The sequence below is a fragment of the Priapulus caudatus genome, unplaced genomic scaffold (assembly GCF_000485595.1).
Source record: "Priapulus caudatus unplaced genomic scaffold, Priapulus_caudatus-5.0.1 Scaffold1577, whole genome shotgun sequence".
Taxonomy (NCBI): Eukaryota; Metazoa; Priapulida; class Priapulimorpha; order Priapulimorphida; family Priapulidae; genus Priapulus; species Priapulus caudatus.
The window spans coordinates 6,187-30,145 of record NW_014578638.1 but is presented as its reverse complement, the minus strand read 5'-3'; the positions used below and the strand labels follow the sequence as shown (position 1 = coordinate 30,145).

The following is a 23,959-nucleotide window of genomic DNA, read 5'->3' as shown; positions in this document are numbered from 1 at the left end:
TTACGTACGTAACCTTCCTGGACCATGAAGAATTACCTATTTATATAACCAGTCAATAATAAATAAATAATATATATATATATATATATATATATATATATATATATCAAGAGTACATAATAGGAGATATATTATCTCCTATTATCCACTCTTGATATAAATATATATATATACATGTTTGTTTATTTATTTCTACCGCTGATTTTTCTACCAAGTTTCCTAGTGTCGTGTCGAGATGGCAGATTTCCGCCGAATGTTCCTTCACTTGATATTTTATAGGGTTCGTACTTTGTTATATATTACATATTTCTTCTTCTTCTTAGTATTATTACTATTATTACACTAAATATGTACAATTTTAATATGCGACATGACATCGGAATTGTGCCTAAACATCGTGAGTCAGCAGCCTTTGACATTTTGTATTTATTACAGGGAATATGTGTAAACCCTCTGCAACGTTATTTCTCGAACCGTAAGTAATCAAGGTGTATGGCAGGTCACGTACATTAGCTTACGCTTAGAATATATTTTCTGATTGCCAGCTGAAGTAAGTCTTACTAATATTATATCACGTAATTCAGAAAAAACGAAAAGGACTCGCGTTCTAAAAGTCCATCGAACGTTCCTCGTCCAACTGCGAAAACATTGTGAGACCATCAGTTAAATTCTGTGCGTAACACTGTTATAGCCACCGAATTAGCAGACAGAAATTCCATCTGTATTATTTTAATGGATAAGACACCTCGCTGTAGAAAATTCGTTCTAACGCGTGTTTGATGACAAATTTGATACGATGAAAATATTTCTGGCGTGAAAAATGCACGCATTTCTTCGTCGTTTGTCTGCTCTGTACAACCAGGAAGATCGTATCTAAAATAAATGTTGTTCTTGCGCTCAGATGGGCGTGGAAGCAACGAAGGAGATGCATGTGTTGTGATGACCTATCGCTAACAGATCTACGCAAATTACCCATTTACATTCGCTCGCTATAACTATATCAGGGCGTCAAGTGACAAGTGACGCTCAAAAAATAAGAAAATAGGAATTTCAGGTGTGAAAAAATAGGAGGAAAATAGGGATTTTGGTGATAAAATATATGTTAAATAGTAATATTTGTTGCGTTAGATGGCCTCCCAATACCCCTACAGCCATCCCGATCCACCACAAATGGTTTTATTAATATACATAGTTGGAGTTACATCACATGCGAACATAATTTTGAGGTTTTAATGAGAAATGCATGTTAAAATTGATAAGCAGTTTATACATGCATAAGCACCCATACATGTAGACTACTCCAAAATAGTATGACGCACTTGTATAAATGGGCAGATCCGGCTTTTTGAAAAAGGGGGGGTCCAGTAAGAAATAAAAGGCACTTTTACAAAAAGGTACCGAAGGCAGCTTAAGCGCCGTGTCTAAGGCACGTTGCCACTTAGTGGGGGGGGGGGGAACCTCCCCCACGAAAATTGGTGCATTCTGAGAGCATCTGAGCAGTAATTTTGATGTCTAGAATGCAAGATGGAATTCCAAATTTTTAAGCAGAAAATTATCTTTTATGTGTTTTCCCTTTTTTGGGGTAGAAAAGAGAGGGTCTGGACCCCCTGGACCCCCTCTGGATACACATACCACATCCAACTGAGAAACAACTTTACTTAAATAAAATCTGTGATAATAAAGAGTATATTACGTTAATTTAAAGTAAGGGGTGGGGGGTCTGGGGGTCCTCCCCCAGGAAATTTTTGAAAATTGGGTCACCTGAAATGTAAATTCCTGCATTCTGAGAAGGATACATACAATTCTGGATTCAGAAAAATGAAAAGCCCTCAAAAATAGGAAAAAATAGGAGAAAATAGGAATTGCCCAGAAAATAGGAATAAATAGGAAAAAATAGGAACTTGACGCCCTGCTATATAGATACATTAATAGATAAATAATAGATAGACAGAATAGATACATAATAATATAAATTAGTGAGCCGCACAATGTCAGCGACATAACGCGTCAGTCATCTAGCAACACGCACGTTAAAACACAACTGGACTAACTGCTGCTATAATGAATGATTCACGAATGAATCTTTGCTATATATGCATAGCATGATGTGGAATCATACACACGTTATACATGCGTAATATGACATTCGTGTTATATGTTTTTAGCCTGTGAACATTAGGATGAAGATGTGAGATATTAAAAATGATAAGCTACATAGGTGTCAATGTAATGTGGACACACTATCTCATAACCAGTACAAATAAACTATATACTAGCCATTGTTTTGGTCAAATTTATTTTCAATATCATTTCTCTAAAACATGTACAACTTTGTCAAATCTTTGTCAAAATACATCTGTAAATATCAGTACAAATCTCTACGTGTGCTCAAAATCGCAACAAATATACCACTAAAATTTGGGCACACATGTATATTGACACAATTAGTGACAAAAATCCACATTGTGAATAAATAGATTAAAATAGTTATTCACACACACAAGTCGACCTATGTGCATTATTTGAAGTTAGAATGACACCAATAGTATACACATTTGTTCCGTTGCTCACACTCGCACATAGATAATATCAGGAGCTAATAATGACAAATTTGTCATTATTTGCTCCTGATAATATAATACTGCTAACAACTTCTTGGCATTTACAAATTACTGTCATGCTGCTGTCCACAACAAGTGCGTACTTGTTTCCGCAGCAGTCAGAATAGAAGAAACACAGGCAAATGCACTGTGTTAGGGTTAACCTGGTGAACAGTGGGAGATAATGCACACTGCCCAAGGAACAAGGAAAGATGGATCACCACATCTACGAAAATCGGATAAACAGCCCTAACCGCAATTACAATTTACATAGTTGCAGCCAAAGATCGTATAGTGCCGGAGGCACAAGATAAACCACTCATGCGAAATCACGTGCAATGACGTGTAGTACGCAATGGAGCGCCACGTCCGCCATTTTAGGAAGCAAAACCCGCTCCGCGTCTGTTTGATACATAGAAATAATGTGGATAACCATGGTTAATATATATATATATATTATAATATAATGTAATAGATCATATTTTTACGCCAATAGCTGTATCAAATCTCTCATTCAAGTGTACAAAAATCTAACAATAATTCATAATCGGATGTTACTATGTTAGTATGTAGGCCCCTACACAGTGCAGTGGTGTAGTGTCCGACAATGGTACAGTGCACAGGCACTTCATTGGACCGTCTCAAACAAATAATGGTAAATAAACACTAAATGTATCTACTATCAAAGTATTAATGTTTCTCTACTCTATTTCGCCTATTATTGTCGATAACTTGCTGTAAATGCCGTTTAAATGCTCATCTGCAACACACAAGTAGTGAAGTACACCGCACGTACGCCCTGTGCACAAACAACAAGAATAAGAGAGCCACTGCACTGCCACTGGTACTACATGTTTCAACGAAGATTGCACAACTCTTTCACGATGGATTTCGACAAAAAATAATGTTTTCTCACCTTTCCGTATTCTTGGGGAACCTGAAGAAAGACAGGTCGGGCTTACACTGATGATTCGAGCAATTTACAGCAGAACGGTAAGCTGAGCTGACAGCACACAGCAGACAGTTGCACAGTCGCAGATACAGCAGCATCCGGGAACTTCGTGTGAACTTGCTTCCTAAAATGGCGGTTGTGGCGACCCATGACCTACTACGCTATTATTGGAGAGTGGTTTATCTTGTGCCTCTGGCACTATACGATCTTTGGTTGCAGCCGACTGTTTTGCTGTCACCTACTGCTGCCACCTAGTGAGGCAATCACCAACTTTTCTGGTGGGGGAAACGCCATTATTGCCACTGCTAAAAACGGGTTAAATACATGCCGTTCCAATGTAATACTACGCAAAAAAAGGAATGTCTTTCATAAACAAATACGTAGAAGCTCACTGTGTATTCCTCAGCTGATTTCGAAATGGTTGTTAGTCCAAAATATTTCAATATCCATTACTTGAAGCTGCATGCAATCACCGCATCAAACGGGTTGCAATATTTGATGTTAGATCCCATGAAAATTAAATCAAACAATAAAATGCAAGTAAATAAATCCATGCTGTCACAAAATGCGTCTCTGGAATTTTTCAAATTTCATTACGTATCGTTATCACACCGATTTTTAGTGCCAGAGCAACTCATCAGCATTCCATATGTTCGTGCAAATCAACGACTTAAACCAATCTAGTACATTGAATGGCAATTTCTAGCAAGCTACTTACATGGGAAAGATAGATTTCATTTTTGCGTATTTTATTTGACGTTCGACAGACGGACTCTAAAAGATGAAAATAACGATCACAAATTATAAAACTACAAGGCAGGCCGTTTAGTAGGGTGACGAAGCAGCAATGCCGTGGGAGGAAAAACTAATGTCATCACCTAAGACCGCATTCAGACATCAACGCTGACTATCATCCGGCTTTCTTTAGGGTCGCCACACATCAAGGCAGAACCTAGTAAATCCTATGTTGCCACTGCGTTCCACCGTTCCTGGAATGGTCAGTCATTCAACTGCGAATACTACTAATCACGCATTTGTGTGTGTGAAACTACAGGGCCACGTTATATAGGCCGGAACTTGTTGCAGGGAGAGATGAGTACTGATGCAACAGCACCAGTCGACATCATCCCTGCCCTACCACCGAGCAATGTCAGAACATCACAACTGAAGCGGATAAGAAACTAAACTCTATAGCTTCCTCCGAAGAGTCCGGTTTCGTGACGAGGACTCACAGTGATATCCGGCAATTTGATCGTCGCCTTCTTTACAACATCACAATTGTGTCACAATGTGGCATCAGCATTAACAATGCAGCCGCCATGACTTTAAATTCAACAATGAGACCCCCCCCCGGCTCGACCCTTCCTACAACCTGCCTACACAATCGCTGTAGCCTTCCACCTGTATCTCACGGTCTCATGACGACTGCGTGATATCCTTGAGTATGCGATTTCCCCACCACGACTCCAGATCGAAAGGCTCGAAACCTGAGAAGAAAAACCAAAGCAGGACAATGAGAAAGAGCACTGAGAACATATATCGTCTCTGTGGGACACAAGAAACCTGATCGGTGGACGAACAAACAGTTTGTTGTGGGAGAGTGCGACATGAACAAACACACCCAGACGATCAATTAAACCCAACCCATAAACATTGATAACATAACAACTCTGAGTAGAAAAATTATTTTAGTAAAATCGTTAAATGACGCACATAAAAATGAGTATGATACAACTATATGGGCTAGTAGTGCAACTTTAAACATCACTCACCATTTAACTGTGGGTTTGGCACTTTTTCTTGGTAGTATACAATAGTTAGATCACGTCCTGTTAACCAGTAATTGTAAGGCAATTAAAATATGAGCTGATCATATTAGGAATTTATGCACATGGCCTTCTACAGTATTACACACTACAATACATTAATGGTTTAGTGTTATAATTAAGCTAAAACTATCTCTTTTCCCGGCTGCTTCACGGAGAATGTACTACATCTGATATTTGCTGAATACATACAAATTTGACCTAAGCATACACACAGAAATTTTTATAAAACTGAATTTTTAAGGAGACACTACCTGCTTTTCTGTGAGCTTCGTATTCTTTTGATACTTTATTCCAAGCTGAAAATGGTAGTTTTTACATTTGTGTATTTGGAAGCCAGGAAGGAATACAATATTGTATAAACAATGACCCTGCTGTTTTATACAAAGGTATGTTGCACAGGACTCCTACATGTATATAATTTAATCAAGTACAATCCCCCTCAAATACAGTCAAGTGCTATATGTCACTAGTTATTAACATATTGCAATAAAGACTTACATGGGCTGACTGCTTGTATATATATATAGGCAGAACAATATCTTGATTAACCAATCCCATATGGAATGTCACATAACTTTAATTAACGTAAATTCAACCAGCTACAGCAGAAAGAGCTATTATACCTACCGTCGGATATGTATCGCACCATCTCCTCATGAGGAGCTGCTACCAGCTCATGATGTCGTGACACCTGGTGATTTCTGTTGTTATATCGAGGCTTGCCGTTAAACACCGGCTTCGGAGACCTGGGATAAAGAATGTTGTTATTATTATTGTTGCTCTCATCACCAGTGTATGCTCATATTGCAGCGTTTCCCCTGGCCAAATAGATCTGCGAGTTGGTAATTTTTTTGGTGCGTTTGCACGTTTCGAGGTCCTAGCAAAGCAAGGGGGAGTTGAATTGTGCAATTTGGTGCATTCTAGCTCTAAGCTATTCTGAATACATTGTATGAGATTTTCGTCAGCGAGGCGATGTTTTGGACAAATTTCTGTGTGGAAGCTGAGAATTTGAGTGAGGCGGCCCGCCTCGGTACACACATGGTGGAGTAAGGGTTAGGTTTTACGATTAGAGTTGCAGTGATGATGTATGCTTGATGACGATATATGTATGGGGATAACTGGGCTTGAGCCCTGATTATTCAATCTTTATGTAGGAAAGAGTGCAAGCTGCCAAATACCTCCACCAACATTACTCTTCGCACTGCCATATAGGCCTACATGTGGCTAAGTTGAGTGCCAAAGCTGTCTGTCAAACTATACAACCTGCAAATGATAGTGATATAGCGAGGCATGGGTGTTGTCTGAGGTAATGAGGTAAAGAGTTGTAATACCTCATACATTGAGAGTGAAATAAAACACTCAATTCACTCACAGATGCGTGGTCCAATGTAGAATGAAAAAATATGCGTCTGACGAAATTAAATAACAACAACGATGTCAACGCAACTGAACAAGCACTAAAACAATAGCCTATAGGGCCCTAGGAAGAAAAACATCACATAGAAACTTGCAAATAACTCCGTAATGTTTTATATAACCACGGTGTGTCAGTGTTTATGTACCCCTGCTTTTAGCGGTAGCTAAGACGTCTATCGTGTTTAATTTCTATAAATAACATTACTAGTTCGCGCGTAAGCTGGCGAGAGATATGTGCCCGCAACGCACGTGGTGCGCTATGTTACGTACGCTGATAGACACGAATCATAAAATGACACGAAAGGCAAAGCGAGTGAAACGCCGCAAAATTGCGACGAACAATGAATAAAAATGGACTAGGCCTACGCACGTCATATTGATAATCTCCTCCTTTCCTTTCCTGGATAACTGGTCAAAATTCGTCTGAGCTGGCGACGTCGGAGCTGCAAACGAAAAATTTGCATCCTTTCCATGACCTTGAACACGAATAGACTCATATATATCGAAGATTTGGCTTTAAAACCAAGATTTTTCGCGAAATATGATAGAAAACGATGCGATCTACCTTACCTCGACGCGTTTTCGATGCTATTTTGCTCGGTCCTCCGCTTAGAGTGTACATCACTCGCTCAATGATTCTCTCGCAGCTAACCAACTATTGTCGCAACCCGAATGACCAATCACCAACAGGAATGGCGCAGGCTCGTATCTACGTCACAATTATGTTACGATAATTTTTCAAAGTAAACATTCAGACAACTTACAACGGCGATTCTACAACTTCCAATCATCAATAGTAAATTCACAAAAGATAATTATAACTACACATTAACAATTGTGACATATTTCATGTATATGATATAGAAGCTTTACTTGACCTTACTTGCGCGAAAGCACCGCTGGTGTAATGGTATCATGGAAGATTCCCATTCTTTCGACCCGGGTTCGATTCCCGGGCGGTGCAGTACTATTTTGCTTTCTAAGCTTTTATTTCACATACCCGATAGGATAAGATTTGCATGCTATATTCTAGCTTGTCACTAATGTACACGTAACAAGATGCATCATTTTCTACGTTTATGCGTTATGGTTATATGACTGTATCCTTTAGTCTGTGCCAGCTCTCTCTCAGTCACGCTGCCACAGGTCATGAGGCCACAGGTCATCCTCCCTCCGCCTCGTCAATCAGTGTACACTTTGTACTCAGCAGACAATATCCGTCTGTTCTTTCAAGTCTCGTTCTTCCGTTGAAGTAGGAGAATAACGCATTTCTATATCGTAGCTATATCGCATTTCTACAACTAGCTTGTCACTAATGTACACGTAACAAGATGCATCATTTTCTACGTTTATGCGTTATGGTTATATGACTGTATCCTTTAGTCTGTGCCAGCTCTCTCTCAGTCACGCTGCCACAGGTCATGAGGCCACAGGTCATCCTCCCTCCGCCTCGTCAATCAGTGTACACTTTGTACTCAGCAGACAATATCCGTCTGTTCTTTCAAGTCTCGTTCTTCCGTTGAAGTAGGAGAATAACGCATTTCTATATCATGTTCCTGACACTCAATCTTTCATCTTTCCCTTCCGCCGCAGCACAACTCTACCTCTCTCTCCCATCGCAGGGAAATTCTATATTCCTTCCCCCTATCTTCGGATGAATCTTTATTGCTTCCTTCCATTGTAGGACGATATATGTCATATATATATATATATATATATATATATATATATCTTTGTCTTGGCGTTGCTTGACAGTCGCTGAGCCAGTTCAAGTGTATAATTATAAATACTTGGTTCTGATGTTAGAATAAATTACATGGTTGTTCGGGCAGCATGGAATTTTGTGAACCTTGAAATTCAATGTTACCCTCGAACTCTGGTCTCAGGAGACATTGACTTCCAGTTTACTAACTCCATGTTTTCTTCATACCCAGCCTGTAAGTGTATACCACGTATACTGATCTCTATACTAACTTAACTTAGTATAGAGATCAGTCGTGTACGCACACACGCGTCATAATAAAAAATCGTTCCGTATCGTTTACACGTAAACCTTTTTTTTCATAGTAAATTACTACCCTATCCTCACTACTTCGTCTGGTTAATCCAACGCGAGGCATATCATGTTGACAGTAATTATTTACAGTGTTGACAGTGTTATACCCTAACCCGCCCCGTTCGAACATCCACCACCGCCGATGAATAATCAATAAATATATCAATACTATGCATGAATTGGCAGAAATAGTAGCAAAAACATGGAAGCTGAGTAAACCAACAATGCTTGCGGCCGTTTTTATTTACTACATAGATAAACGCTTGCATTACAAAAAATCAAAACAGCCAGGGATATAGTACTGTACTGTACATTCATTAACATCTGACACGTGACGGCTGCTGCTACATATACATCTTACGCAATTACAAGACGAGACAACAAATTTTCGATCCGTCACATAAACTTTCTACTGTATACCAGCAGGCATTCAACATGCTCGTCACATGAATGTATGCGAGAGGCCACTGTGAGCAGCTATCGCTGTCAATGATCTTGAAGTTGTTTTAGAGAAATGAGAGAGACCTCTACATCGACGGCTTTCTACATGTGTGAGCTAAAGTCATTATTATTACCCTAACATAAGATTACACAGCAAACTTCGTTACTCGCACACACCGCAGGCAGCCACAAGGCTGTGGCACCCTCTCTCTCTCTAAGCAACAAACGCCACAAACAGAAAATCACGGGCATAAGGTCGACACAGGTCACAAAAGTTCGACAGACAGATGTCAGGAAAGGCCAAGCGACCTGCAGCGCGGAAGCAACAAGCCTGCCAACATTACCCTACACATAGATAGCTAGCTACGTCTCTCTCTTTCCAGCTCTCTCACTGTAGAAGCCTACGACCTGTGATGCTCTAAGACTACCTTTAAAGGAGCTCTGCGAACACAACAGTAAGAACAACAACAACAACAGCAGCAGCAGCAGTGGCAGCAGCAACGACAACGACTACAGCAACCGGTGATCTGTGACACACGTGAGCAGGTGAGCATGCGTTTACCACGAAAACATCTCATCCTTGCTTCAGTACATAGCATTCTTATTCTTCCCTGTTTCTCTCTTTCTGCACTACTTGCCACCTAGTACCAAGCGAAATACGCAACACTGTTAGTCAGCATACTGCTCACAAGCATGTCAGGTTTGCTTTGTTCCCCACACGCTGCAAAGAGGGCACTGTATTTGAATTAACACATAATTTAACGATCAAGCGCACACGCGACACCTCTACGGCACCCAAGCCTCGACAGCCGAAAAGGTGTTATTCTAATAAAATCTAATCCCGTCAATATGAGGGCGCCACCTAGCTGCAGCAAAGAGTGTTGCCACGTCGCAGCGCCACCTAGCCACATTGACAGGGGATCGCCACATCACGTCGTGGCGCCACCTAGCTGCAGCGACAAACATTCACCATGTTACTGCCACCAAGCTGCAGTGATGGATGGTCGCCACATTGCAGCGCCACCTACCAGCAGCAATAGATGGATGTCTCTCTGTTCAGCTGCTACTCTACATAACCTCCAAGTGTGTGCCAATGACATAATACAACGCATCTGGCTCTCTCATCTGCACGCTCACTCTGCCTGCTCTGCTGACATTCCCAACAAAACAAGGGAGAGCCACCTACCCACTATATCAGAGCGTGAACACAATCTGACATGGGCACACTTACTGCGTACTCCTCACTCCATGCGCATGCTTATATCGCCAATAACAGACCACCAGTAGAGCTAACTTAGCGCACAACACAGTAGGTATGCACACGAATATGCCCTCTACTCGCTTGCCTCCCGCATGAACAAAGGGTTGTCAGAAACCTTCTCACACGAGGAGAGATGGCAGCACCAGCGACAGTGTAAATACACAGTATGCCTTGTTTAGAATTTACAGATTCTAAGCTCTTGCAACAACAGATTAGAAAATTCCAACTACACTGTGCTGCCGTCGCCTCCGCACGAGCAATCCTCCAATCATATACGCATGAACGCATTTGAATTCACACCAACAATGAAATCGAATTCACATGTTATCACTCTTTGCAAGTGCCACTTGTTTGTCTATGCTTTACCTTAGCAACCCACTACTACATCACTTGCATTCATGTTTCACCCTCCAGGCCCTGCTATAAGATGCACACAGCATGACGTGCAAGTTTACAAGGGATTTACACTACTACAATATGTCTACGAAATAAGAACAAGTTAATAGCTATCACAACATCTACATAATCGTAGCAATAGTAGTAGTAATAGTAATAGTAGTAAGTAGTCATAGTAGTAAGAGACTAGTAGGTTGTAGTAGTAGACGTAGTAGTAGTTGTTGTTGTAATAATAGCAATAGCAGTACACACACAGGTGCTTGATGGTACGCCTGGCAGTTACATGACACTTGGCGGTATAATTCTTATCCTTATAATCCTATCTAGTTAGCACACTGTGTGCAACATCTCACTGACCTACTGTGCAACTCTCCCATTTCACACTTTGCGCGTAGTTACATCTTTACATGGCGACCACGCACGCACGCACACACACGCACACACTCACCCCTAGCGCGAGGCCGTGAGGCGAGTGGAGCACAGGTCACGCACGAGAATACTAACATCGATTCTTACAACAGAAGTGCCAACGTCGTTGCGTTGGCAAACAAAATCACCGGGTTCGGAAAACGACACGGAAAGCTATGGCGGCGGTATCTGTGGCGACATTGGGAATGAATAACTCGATGATGCACTACAAACACGTACACGCAGACTTGAAACGAACGTGCCGTGCTACGCACGTGCCCTCTAACGGCAACTTACATGGAAAATCTCAACCTTCTAACAGACAATTGGCCCTGTCTTGTGAAACGCAAGCTTTGACAAGTATAAAGACCCAAGTAGCAAACCTGAGTAGAGCTGTACCGTACAGACAGACGGAGAGATAGAATATCTTGATATTCGGCTCATCATGACATAATGGTTGTAATGATATCACCTAGTTGATGTGTTTGAGTAAACAAACAGCAGTCACAGATCCTCAAGTGGTTATTATAGTCAGTGGATAAAAGTTCTCAATTATCATCGCACTCTCTGATGACCCTATATACAAAGTTAGCGATTAGTATCGATGGTAGCTGGTAACCCGGAAAATTCTACAGCAACTCGTACATGTGTCCGAGGAGCAATTAAGGGGGGGGAAGGAGTGGCAGCCGCAATATATTCGTGATCATGCCAAGCCAGTGTTGACACACGAATAACGCTCAAACATGCGAATGATACATGCTCAGCACACAGGAATTGATGGAACTAGACAGCATAGAGACGTTTGTGCTGCCACCTACATCTAACTGCACAGTAGATAACAACGGTCCTCTGTGCTTAACACGTGACACCCACTGTATGCCACCCACGTGGATAAAAAGCATAGAACGTGCAAGTCACTCGATCAAACCTCCCAACTACGATATATTCTGTTTAGGGAAGGGTGGGGAAGTACAGTCTCATCAAAGTTGATCTCCTCTCACTAATGAGATGGGATAATAGCCAACCAATCACCCACCTGTAGCATTCATAGCATCCTTCAGCATTCCTATACCCAGCGCACTGGTAAACAGAGTTTCCCAGAATTAATTATGATGCAGCACAGGGTGTGAAAAGCAATGCATATCCCCACTTACAACATTATTTTTCTAATATCGTCACACGACGACAATTTCACCTTGCTTACGGGGGCGCGCTACACTGCCAATCACGCAACTTACTAACAAGTTTCCTGCAGGCTGCTGGCTGTGTCACTTTCCACAGAAAGAGCTTTGTTTCCATCGTGCCTCATGCTTGTTGCATCTTCGCGTACACGCTTACTGCTCGTTACGGGATCGAGTGCGCAGTGCGAGTATGTAGTTTACTGGAGCGTGTTCTCGGTGCGGGAACGACGCTGTCGTTAGAGACAGGATGCGTTACCGCTGCAGTCTGATCGGTTCGTCGCACAGGCAACGCTACGCCCGCGCTCACGCCTACAATTATCACCTCGCCGGGTGAGCTTCCCAGGTATTCCCGCCCCAGGTGTGCGTGTAGCAGACGCCCTCCAACCAACATGACATACAATCTACCTAACACGAGCAAACTCCGCAATCATTAACTGTACCGAAATACTTGCACCGTAACGACCGGCATCCCTGGCGTGAGGGCTGGGTCTCACGCTAAGCTATCACCCGCTGCATCCCTGGCGTGAGGGCTGGGTCTCACGCTAAGCTATCACCCGCTGCATCCCTGGCGTGAGGGCTGGGTCTCACGCTAAGCTATCCCCCGCTGCATCCCTGGCGTGAGGGCTGGGTCTCACGCTAAGCTATCCCCCGCTGCATCTCTGGCGTGAGGGCTGGGTCTCACGCTAAACTATCGCCCGCTGCATCCTCTTCAACTTTCTGTCGCTTCGCTCTCTCTTCTCCCTCTACGACGCCATTTCCTGACATCGACTCTTCCGCCAGGGGGCGCTTTAACAGATAGCTGGTCGGCATGGCGGGTTGCACTGTCTGTACGGTGGCTTGTTGCTGATAATATATCGGCGTTGCTACCTGCTGGGTCTGATGTATCTGTGCTGCTGGTGCCACCTGTTGCACCTTTAAAGCACAAACAAGGCGATTAGAATATCAATAATATACATATGATATATCTCTATATATATATATATATATACATATATATATATATATATATAAATAAAGTCAAGGTATAGAATAATGAGTGGTTAAAAATTAAAAATTTAATGACAGCTTTCGAGATTACATCTCTTCATCAGGTCAGCAGACATTGGATCAAATTTGAATTGGAAAACAAATCAATCGGAATCAAATCAATTGGCAGACATTCCAACGTCTGCTGACCCTGCATGAAGAGATGTAATCTTCTAAGTTGTCAAATTACAATTTTAAACACCTTATTCTATACCTTGACTTATGTTTTTATCTAACGCGGGTGTTCGTGTGTGCTTTACTTATACTATATATATACAGGCAGTCCGCGTTTTAGAAAAGAGTAAGTTCCAGTAAAACACGAGGTCGAAATGAGTCGTAAAAAGAGCAATTATAATGCGATGAATGTAATCATTCCACCCCCTAATGTCCCGACAGAGTGCCACAGAAGGCGACAAGGCTATCTGGTGTCTGGTTGTTGCTGATAAATTCATTTGTGGCATAGCAAGATGTCCTATACATAAGTTTCATGTTCTAACCCCAAAAACAACACTCTTAAAACTAGTGTAATAAATTCCCGATTAAGACTGGCGGGCCGCGTATCAAGGCATCGTTGCATCGTCAGCAAGCATTGCATCATGCAGTGTCAGGTGTGAGCGACAGAATTTGGCAAAAGCCAGGAGCGACATGAAATTACCGATATTTCACTATACTACTGTGGCGTTTCTATGTGTCAGGTAATAAGTGTACATATAAACGCCCATTGCGAGGCAGGTTGGCTCATTACGAAATAGCTCAATGGTTGAATACAACAGAGAACGTTCGTGGCAAATTACATTTTATAGCAATACGATAGCAAATATCTGTAAACTAATTTCGAGTACAAGGTAGGCTAGTGTATTAATGGACCTGAATAAGCTCAAGTAACGTACAACACTCTGCATCTATATGGTGCCAAAATTTGATGAGAGAAATTAAGTCTGGGAAATCGCAGCTCATTCCTGGCATTTTTGGAGTGCTAGTGAATGTATTCCAACTATTCTCATGTACACTTACAGAATTCATATATAAGTCATATGCATTATCGTCGCTGTAAGTAAGCGTATGTTCAAGTAAGAGTTTGTGATCGGAATTTCAGAGAACTGTAAATGGAAGCTTTCCAAACCACAGGTACTCGCCAACGCAGTTGAAGAAACAAATCAACTGTTTACACCTCCTCTTGATAGTCAAAGGTTTTATCCGACACTTACTCTTCGCATGTGAGCGAAAGATACATTTCATGGTCGCTTTCAATAAAGCATAAAAATGCTAGGTCAACGTGAAACAAAAAGTTTTTCAATCGCTCTGTCGTAACATGTCTCAGAAAATGTCTAATCATCTGAGCCTGTGCGGCCATTGACGCCTCTTGACCCTGTGAATTCAATTTGAGGCAGCATGTGTTGGCTTTTCCTAACATGATCTATACACACTATCACCGACCCTAGGTGAGCGTTTAAGTTTGGGTGCTGGCAATTCTGCATTTCCATCCCTATACCTCAAGTTAAGGAGGGAATGTTCCCTCTTCTTTTACACCTCTTGACCTTTGACCTTTGACCCCAAGCTTCGACATCCCAACTCGTTTTGACAATCCCCCCAACGTCCCGAATATCGTGACCGTACGTCCAGCGGTTAAGATTTGTGCCCAACTGTTGACGGACGGACGAACGCACGCACGCACGCACGCTCATGCGATTCTACAAGCTGCATCTGACTATGTCAGATGAGCTAAAAACACTTGTACTCACAGGCATTGCTGTGATGTGTTATTGAGTTGCGATTAGATGGAATGGATCATAGTAAAACGGGACCTACCTGTATATATATATATGTAATATATATATATATTTATATAAACAAGGTTATAATATCAGGAGCTTATAAATGGATTTATAAACCATTATAATATCAATTATTATATTATATCAATAATCAATTATTTATCAATCCATTTATAGGCTCCTGATAATATGTGCATATTATGCACACACAGGTATGCAGGTTGGCAGGTAGGGATTCAGACAGACATGCAAGTCAAGTACACACGTCATTATATATATACACACACAAATATATATATATATATATATACATACACATATTAGAAAGAGAGATCATTACATTAAATTACACAGTATAAAGATAGGAATGTTATAAACATTATCAACTAGTTCTATAGATTTCCAGATAAATAACCAGCAGGGGTGGCAAAGTAGCTGCACAAACATGACATACCGCCTGTTGGGGTACTGAATGCTGTGACGATGGCTGTGGAGCCTGAAGCTGGTTCAACAACAAGCTGTGTGAGAGTGCGACGGCTGCGGCAGGAGTGGCGTGCATGACAGGTGCGTGCATCACCGTTGTCAGCACAGACTGCGTGTAGTTCTGCTTCGGCCTCTCTTTCGACTCAGCAGATGCCACTGGCATTGCTTCAGAGTCTGCAAAACGCAAGAATGAAAACAATTATTTTGCTTTCCCGGTTACCAATGTGTTAGACCGATCTAAAAGTGATGCTGACATACAACGTTAGGGTATGTGGCATCAAATACATGTGTCGCTGCACGAAGAAAACAGGATCAAATGTAGTTTTCCCACCTTGCCAACTGCCATAAGATGGAACGAGCTCTCACCTTCTGTTTTCACCTCCACCTGGTGCAATACAGTCTGTGTAGGTTGCACATGGTACTGCTGTTGTTGCTGTGGCGACCGTGGCATTTGCATCTGCTGTTGCTGCTGCTGTGCAATTTTGACTTGCTGCAAGCAGAAAAGTAGAAGTGAAACATAAGAACAGGCAGACAAGCACTAATCTATATACTGACAATAGCACCCCTGTATATAACCTGTTGTCAATACTTCTGCATAAGGGACAAGTTCAATTTTCGAAACAGCAACTAAGCTGCTACGGCATTACGGTATGATACAGACACTAATGTGTGACATTTTTTATTGTAAGTCAACCAACCACAGTAAAACAAACAGTCTGTAGACTCAGCTACGAACATCGAAAGGGAGTGATATATCTAACCTGTGGACCGATGGTACCGTTGCTCACAACCGACATTGGAAAGCCGTTCGTTCCCACAGCTCCCTGACCTGGTGCCACTAGTACATGCGATTTATTGATGTAGAGGGCGCCAGCTGTCGATGTAATCACGCCAGCAGGTGAGGTCACCCGTGTAGCTATGACAACAAGAACGGAGTTCAACTCTCTCTAGCTGTACAATTCAACAACACGAGATCTGACAAGCTTGCATTAATAAAATGCATAATTTTATTAAATTAATTTTTTAAATTAAAGAATGCATAACTACCCAAAAACAATCTTAAAGCTCTTCAAACCAACCAGCTCAAACTAACTTTACTGAAGTATGTTGAATGCTTAATTACCAATTAATTTTTTTATTACCTATAAAATCTAGGCTAAACAAATGCCAAGTACACAGTACCCAGGTTAAAATCAATATGCTCCTAGAAACATATTGTAACATGAGAGAATCAGGGAAAAGAGACAGATAGAGAGAGAGAGAAGAGAGAGGAGAGAGAGAGAGAGAAGAGAGAGATAGATAGAGAGGGAGAGAGAGAGAAAGAGACGGAGAGAAAGAGAGAGAGAGAGATAGATAGGAGGCAGAGAGAGAAACAGAAAAAGAAAGACAGATAACTGGGGAGAAAGACCAAGACAGACAGACAGACAAACAAACGACAGCAAAACTTGAGGCAGAGAGATGGAGGCAAGGGGAAAGAGCGAGAGACGCCGATGGTATGCCCTACCATGTGCAGATTTCGCAGCAGATACCCACGTACCGGACGGGGATCCGGGAGCCGACTGACTGGTTTTGATGTCTCTCTGTATGAGCGCGGCGACGGGAGCGTTCACCGCTGCGACGGGGCTCGACAGTTGTCTCGCGACCTCCGTCGTCGTCTCGACGACCTGTTCGCCGGCGTGCGGCAGCGGGCTGCCCTCACGCGACAGACTCTCCGGCGTAAACGTACCGCTCATGTTGCTGTTCTGCGTTGGCGATGCCGGTGCCGACCTGCCAGGTACACAACGCAGCTTACACGCACGCACACGTGTATGACCGACCCTACATGCGCACAACGTGAACAGCGAACGGCATCAGATATAAACACATGGGCCTCTGGCGACACTAACATGCCACCGTGCACAGACCAATAAATAGTCACACACCAGCGCTCGCGAACCGCTAGCACTGTCCACAACGTCAGCGACCATAAATAATTATACGTTCACACACCTCTGGGGGCGACGCTAACATGGCGCGACAAAACAGTGGCAACGACCATCTGAAGATATAATCATACACCATCTGCGACCCTCACATGCCACTACGTGCACGATAGTGCCACAGCTGGCACGAACTATAAGATATCACACACCATATTTTATCTGCGAGCCTACATGCGACACTGCGACGACCATGGAGATAATCAGACGGATCACGCTCTGCGACCGTAATGCCACACCGTCACGACACGCATAGATATCGAGCACAACGTCTGGCGACCTGACATGCACACGTCGCACGACATGGAGAATATCAACACCAGCTGCGACCACTCACAAATGGCCCAACGGTGGGACGACCCCGATTAGATATCACTAATAGCACATCTGCGACGCGCTACAATGCGACACGTGACACCGACCATAAGATAATCACACGACCTCTGGCGACCGGCTGACATGCACACGCTGCAGCGACCATGAAGATACTCACCACACCTCTGGGAGCGACCAGACTACATGCCACAACGTGCAACTATTTAATGAGGATATCACACCACCTCTGCGACGCCCTCATGCCACAGCGTGCACGCCATGAGATATCCAGCACACCTCGTGCGGACCCTACAATGCCGAACTACGGTGCACTGACCATAGATATCACACATCTTATGCCTCTGGGGCGAACCTACAATGCAGCACGCTATCACGACCATCATATAATCAACGTAGTAACAAACCACAGATATCACACCTGTACAACCATAGACATCAAACATATACTACCACAGATATCACAGCTGTAGTACCATATGTATCACACTTGTACTACTATAGATATCACACCTGCAAGACCCTTCATTACACTTGCACGACCATAGATATCACACGTGTATGTCCATGATACATATCACATCTGTACGACCATAGATATCAGACGTGTATGACCATATATATATCACAACTGCATATATATTATAATATGTATATATATATCAGGAGTGTATCAATAGGAGTGAGACAGACTAAAACCGGCAAAATTCAACATTTAGTAGCCTTAGTCTACCTATGATTTATTGTGTTTACCTCGATAAACTTGAGCTCAAGTCTTGCCTTAATCATTCAACTTTATCCGTGTCTAATCGTTGGTCTCACAAAAATGACAAATCGGGAGATATCGGTCCAAACGTACAATGTGGTTTTTGAAAGTTATATCCCATTTTCAACAACTGTGAACCGAAACATAAGGGCAATGCTTTTGAAAGCCCTCTATCGCTTAGCAATGCAAACATAGCAAACAACTAGCGAGGTTTGCTAGGGATTTCAGAAAGTTAAACACGACTTGGTGTTATTGATACTATTTACATTAGAAATAAAAAATTTTGGCCATGTTGTTATTATAGGCCATGTCGAATGACAGTAATTACATGTTATGAACATTAATAATGTTAATATTATATTTTATGTTTTATTTTATTTATGTTTATTTATGTTATGTTTTATTTTATTTTTTCTTAATATAGTTAAGAAAAAATAAAATGGATAAAAATACTAAACATATGAAATTTTTTATTTCTAATGTAAATAGTATCAATAACACCAAGTCGTGTTTAACTTTCCGAAATCCCTAGCAAACCTCGCTAGTTGTTTGCTATGTTTGCATTGCTAAGCGATAGAGGGCTTTCAAAAGCATTGCCCTTATGTTTCGGTTCAGTTGTTGAAAATGGGATATAACTTTCAAAAACCACATTGTACGTTTGGACCGATATCTCCCGATTTGTCATTTTTGTGAGACCAACGATTAGACACGGATAAAGTTTAATGATTAAGGCAAGACTTGAGCTCAAGTTTATCGAGGTAAACACAATAAATCATAGGTAGACTAAGGCTACTAAATGTTGAATTTTGCCGGGTTTTAGTCTGTCTCACTCCTATTGATACACTCCTGATATATATGTATATCGCACAGCCGCAATCATCCACATCACACCTGTACAACCATATATATCACACCTGTACGACCATCAAACTACTTGTAATTTAGAGACATTTCTTAAACACAATACATCAACTGTTCCACAAACGACAGTTTTTGATCCCGACCCCCCCCCCCACCCGCAAATTATATTGGCTTGCGAGTCCTCTTTTTACACAATTTCTTTGTCTACTACGCTCGTTATTGCCTGTGGGACCCGAGCAAGATCATTAACGATGAGAACAACTTACCTAGACGACAGTCCCCCGAAGGGAGCGCGGAAGCAGGGCACCCCTCGCTGACGTCGTCGCCTGAACGCCTGCTCTACAAGCTTGGCTTCCGATGACGGATCGATCCTCCAAAACGACCCCTTGCCAGGCTCCTCCTGGGAGCGGGGAACCTTCACGAAGTAGCGATTCAACGACAAGTTGTGCCTGATCGAGTTCTGACATAAAAAAAACAAGTTTTGAGTTAAAAAAACACAAGTTGTTTTCGGGCGAGTAGTGTTGTAGTTTATATGATTTTTTACACGTATTTTTATGGTTTACACGAGCCAACAATCCTGTTGGATACGCCTTAGACTCCTACGCCTTTCCATCCATCGTTAGTAGCTAGGCCTCGTCGTCACTGCTAGCCATTGTCCTAACAGCCCCACTCCATCATCACTGCAAGCCCCACTCCCGGTTATTCATTCACACTTCACTGCAATCGTCATTATCTGCCAGACCTTATATATGCTATCCCTTTTACGTTGCCGTTAGTCATCCTGTAGCAGGAGCAAGATTCAAAATTAATGGTAGTCCGTTAGTCCGAAACTAGTAGATTTTTCCATGAATGAGTAAATTGTAATAACGACTAGTCTGGTGGACTACTAAACTGTCAGCATCAACTTAACTTAGAGCAGCCAGTTTTTGACTAACACACACGAATAAACTGTTAACTTCAATTATTTATCTTTTCTGTGAGTTGTTATAACTTCTTTTTTGTTGCTTATGCTATGATTTATACAAACTTCAATAGTTTTGGAAAAAAAAACCACGGAATATCAAAATTCCGAACAACCAGAATTGCTCAAGGACTACCAGATTGCAAAATCATGTAGTCCTTATTACCATCAGACGAAGAAGGTTAATTTTGCACCTTGTAGGAATAATTGTAATTACCTGCCAGCCCTTGTCAGCTGTCCTGTAGTAGGGGTAATTTTTCGTGATGTATGCATAGATGCCGCTGAGGGTCAGCTGCTTGTCATGAGCAGACGAGATCGCCTGGACGATCAGCTGTGCATATGAGAACGGAGGCTTCATCTCCTCTCGCGCAGCCTCTGTCGAAGCCAGGCTCTCCTTGCTGTCGTCGGTTGTCACCGCAGTAACCGCCGCGCCCATGTACTCTGCTGCCATCTGCAGGTCATTGGCGATGTTCCGCTGTCGCGGCAAGCCTATGATTCCGCCACGTGGACTCGTGGGACACGAATTAACGGCGCTGCGAGCGAAAACAATCGTTAGGCTACGAGCCCGCTACGTGCATTGCAACAGTAGCGCGATAGCTGTAATCGTTGCTTTGTCATCGAGGATTCGAGGGGGAAACACATCTTGTCTGATCGCTAAAACAATCTTACACTTTACCTCCAGCTTTATAGCATTATAGACAGACACAACATCAGAGCAACAGGGATGCCGATGGGATACAATATTCTATCTAGGTAACTGTTGATTACTGCACGACATTAATTAGTACAACAACGTAGACAATACTAGTCCCTGGGCATGGGATTACTCGCTCACTTACCTCAGTGTTCCTGTGGGAGATGGGAACGGGCTGGCAAATCTGCCAGTGTTGTCCGGCTCTGGTATGTTGATCTTCAGCGGAGTGACGGGCGGCCGCTTAGGCAGGCTGAGCACTTTGGAAATCTGCTGCAAAAATTTACCGAAAACATGGATGAGGAAGCTAAAAAATTAAACCCTCATGATGAGAGCCAGCTCCATCAACATCTCACCCATGAGGCTGTCCTCCCAATTAAGCTACGCGTACTATTACAATAACTAGGGGATCTTACAAATACAACAAAGTTTATTACGTTGTGATTATTTTTTCAATTCACAATATTTATTAACAATTACCAATTTTAATTTATAAATATGATTAAATAAATGCCAGTATAATTTTGACAATTACACATTTATAAATTATATCTGAAACAATTAGAAGAAAGTTACTAATAAGATAAATGAATTGTGGCCACTTTCAAGGATACAGTCTGTATCCAAATCTGTACTTAGTGGTAGGGGGTTATGGGAAGTTTCATTTACCATTGTGCTCAAATCAGTCATTTCAAATATGTACTCATTTTCAGGGAGGTGCTCAAAACTCTATGAGGATATACATTGTTGAAGATTATTATCATTATCTGATAGACTGATAGTATCAGAGCTTATCCTGTTATAATCATATATGCATGAATGTCTTTAACTCTCTGCAAGCCACCCCTATCCCCCCTTCCACAGACCATGGATTAACATAACTATGGACACTTGCAGACCCTGATTCACCCTTTCTCAGAGACATGTTCACAAAATCTGTACACTTTATGTGTTGTATTCTGACAAAGTTTTGAATTTATGCTAAAGCAAATAATGAAATCACATGATCCCCACATGACATGCCAAACAGTATTAGGGATAGACTCGAATTACTAAGTATCTCTCTCTCTTTCTCTCCCCTCTCTGTGCGTGGGTGGGTGCATGTGTTCGTGTGCAGACATTTACTTACCTCTTGTGCTGGAGGATTGCTTTCATCAATGAGTGACTGGAACGTCAATTTGATGTTTGTGCTAGGAAAGCGTATCATGCACCTGCAAACAAGATACACAACACATCACATGTGACATGGTGTACAAGTACAACTTCAAGTGAATAACAACACCGCACTAATACTAGTAAACTCAAACAATAGCGTCCACGAGTAAGTGCCATCATGTTATAACATGAAATGGCTTCAATGGTGTGCCCTAGTTCAAATAGGTAAAAAACTAAAATGCACTAACGTTTACAGTAGCAGCAAAACATCCAATTTTAAATCCAAAGAAAAATGGCCTCCACAGACCACGAGGAGTCCATTTACACATTTTCAACAACAGAATGGATCTTAAAGCGCCAGCCGCCCATCAAATAGGGTAGGGTCTTGAAGCATGAATATTAAAATCGCCGAACATTAGACTATTGTACTTTAACTACCTGTGACACGAATACGGAGTTGCAGTAACGGTTATCGACAGTCGCATGACAACACAAGCGCGCATCCACCGCATGGCGACTTACGTTTTCGGCAGCTGTATAGGGGGTGCATGTTTCCTCTGGAAGACCCCATCCACGAAAACTCCATTCTTCCCGAGACACTTCATGTAGAAGTTCGGGGATTCGAAGAAAACTTCAATGTGCTTCCGAGAAATAAAGCTGGAATGTCCCATGTTTACATCCACTTTGCCTTGGCTGCTGTTACGACCTATCGAGATACGATTCTGCCTCACCATATACTCAAATTCTCTGCCCTCTAGACGGGCAATCGCCTGTCCGGTCTCCTCTGGACACCACTGAACTTTTGCTGGACTAGCTGGTGCTGATTTTAACGCCAGCAGAGCCCAAGCATCGTTATCTGAAGGTCTTTGATGTCCAGACATTTGGATCGACAGAATCACAACAGACCAAAGATGGCTGACGGGAGCGAGAAGCAAAACAACCTTCACCCGGGTCACAAAATGTGGGCAATAGTTCCCGTCGTGCATCGCGGGTGCAGGTTGCGTACATACAGAGACGTTTACACTGTATACGTTCGTGTGAGATTGGGGTTAGGTGTTTTGCGTATTGTAAACACAGACGACCTGAGCATGACATCCCTGTCTCGGAGACCGCACGCAGCGGCAAGAACTTATCATTAATAAACAGTAGCAAATCACACAGGTATTTGATGTTGTTTTATGCCTCACGGACAGTAAATCCCTAACAGGAACATGCTCGTAGTTTGATCAGATCTCTCGTCTGTACTACAGCAATTTATATTTGTAAATGTATATATAATATATATATCATGTTGACCATGCATTTATAATTGCATATGGACACTGCAAGGCGTTGACACATAACGCAATAAAATGGGGCATGATAGGCCTATATCGGCTAAATATAGAC

The 23,959-nt window shown here is 42.1% G+C and overlaps 2 protein-coding genes and 1 non-coding gene across 6 annotated transcripts; 1 reads left to right on the top strand and 2 right to left on the bottom strand.

Moving 5' to 3' along the window:
- Nucleotides 1-3,691: 3,691 nt before the first annotated feature.
- LOC106817050 (protein FAM195A-like) lies at nucleotides 3,692-7,476 on the bottom strand. Of its 2 annotated transcripts, none has more exons than XM_014821696.1 (6): nucleotides 7,368-7,476; nucleotides 7,168-7,240; nucleotides 6,009-6,127; nucleotides 5,633-5,677; nucleotides 5,325-5,381; nucleotides 3,692-5,039 (listed from the first exon to the last, which is right to left on the bottom strand). In XM_014821696.1, exons 1-6 carry the CDS (start codon nucleotides 7,417-7,419, stop codon nucleotides 4,969-4,971), a joined length of 417 nt encoding a protein of 138 aa, XP_014677182.1. In that variant the 5' UTR covers nucleotides 7,420-7,476; the 3' UTR covers nucleotides 3,692-4,968. The 2 variants fall into 2 exon arrangements, with proteins under 2 accessions (XP_014677182.1, XP_014677183.1); XM_014821697.1 differs by having other exon boundaries at nucleotides 7,363-7,464.
- Nucleotides 7,477-7,690: 214 nt separating this feature from the next.
- Trnag-ccc lies at nucleotides 7,691-7,761 on the top strand. Its single transcript has one exon. It is a non-coding gene; the product is annotated as a tRNA-Gly (tRNA).
- Nucleotides 7,762-9,062: 1,301 nt separating this feature from the next.
- Nucleotides 9,063-23,490, bottom strand: LOC106817051 (forkhead box protein K2-like). 3 transcript variants are annotated; one of them, XM_014821698.1, is made up of 10 exons: nucleotides 23,093-23,490; nucleotides 22,545-22,626; nucleotides 21,564-21,688; nucleotides 20,942-21,257; nucleotides 20,030-20,223; nucleotides 17,329-17,591; nucleotides 16,586-16,740; nucleotides 16,191-16,314; nucleotides 15,796-15,998; nucleotides 9,063-13,452 (listed from the first exon to the last, which is right to left on the bottom strand). In XM_014821698.1, the coding sequence occupies exons 1-10, from the start codon at nucleotides 23,449-23,451 to the stop codon at nucleotides 13,219-13,221; spliced, it is 2,055 nt and encodes a 684-aa protein (XP_014677184.1). In that variant the 5' UTR covers nucleotides 23,452-23,490; the 3' UTR covers nucleotides 9,063-13,218. The 3 variants fall into 3 exon arrangements, with proteins under 3 accessions (XP_014677184.1, XP_014677186.1, XP_014677185.1); XM_014821700.1 differs by having other exon boundaries at nucleotides 17,362-17,591; XM_014821699.1 differs by having other exon boundaries at nucleotides 21,564-21,685.
- Between the last annotated feature and the right edge of the window lie 469 nt (nucleotides 23,491-23,959).

Excerpts from the sequence above, each read along its gene's own strand:
- LOC106817050 (XM_014821696.1), bottom strand. The coding sequence starts at position 7,419 with ATGTACACTCTAAGCGGAGGACCGAGCAAAATAGCATCGAAAACGCGT. Across the intron at positions 5,678-6,008 it reads GGTGCGATACATATCCGACG|CTTGGAATAAAGTATCAAAA; the intron begins GTAGGTATAATA and ends TACCATTTTCAG. Across the intron at positions 5,040-5,324 it reads GCCAAACCCACAGTTAAATG|GTTTCGAGCCTTTCGATCTG; the intron begins GTGAGTGATGTT and ends TTTTCTTCTCAG.
- LOC106817051 (XM_014821698.1), bottom strand. The coding sequence starts at position 23,451 with ATGTCTGGACATCAAAGACCTTCAGATAACGATGCTTGGGCTCTGCTG. Across the intron at positions 22,627-23,092 it reads CCTATACAGCTGCCGAAAAC|GTGCATGATACGCTTTCCTA; the intron begins GTAAGTCGCCAT and ends TCTTGTTTGCAG. Across the intron at positions 16,741-17,328 it reads TGCTGCGAAATCTGCACATG|CTACACGGGTGACCTCACCT; the intron begins GTAGGGCATACC and ends TTGTTGTCATAG.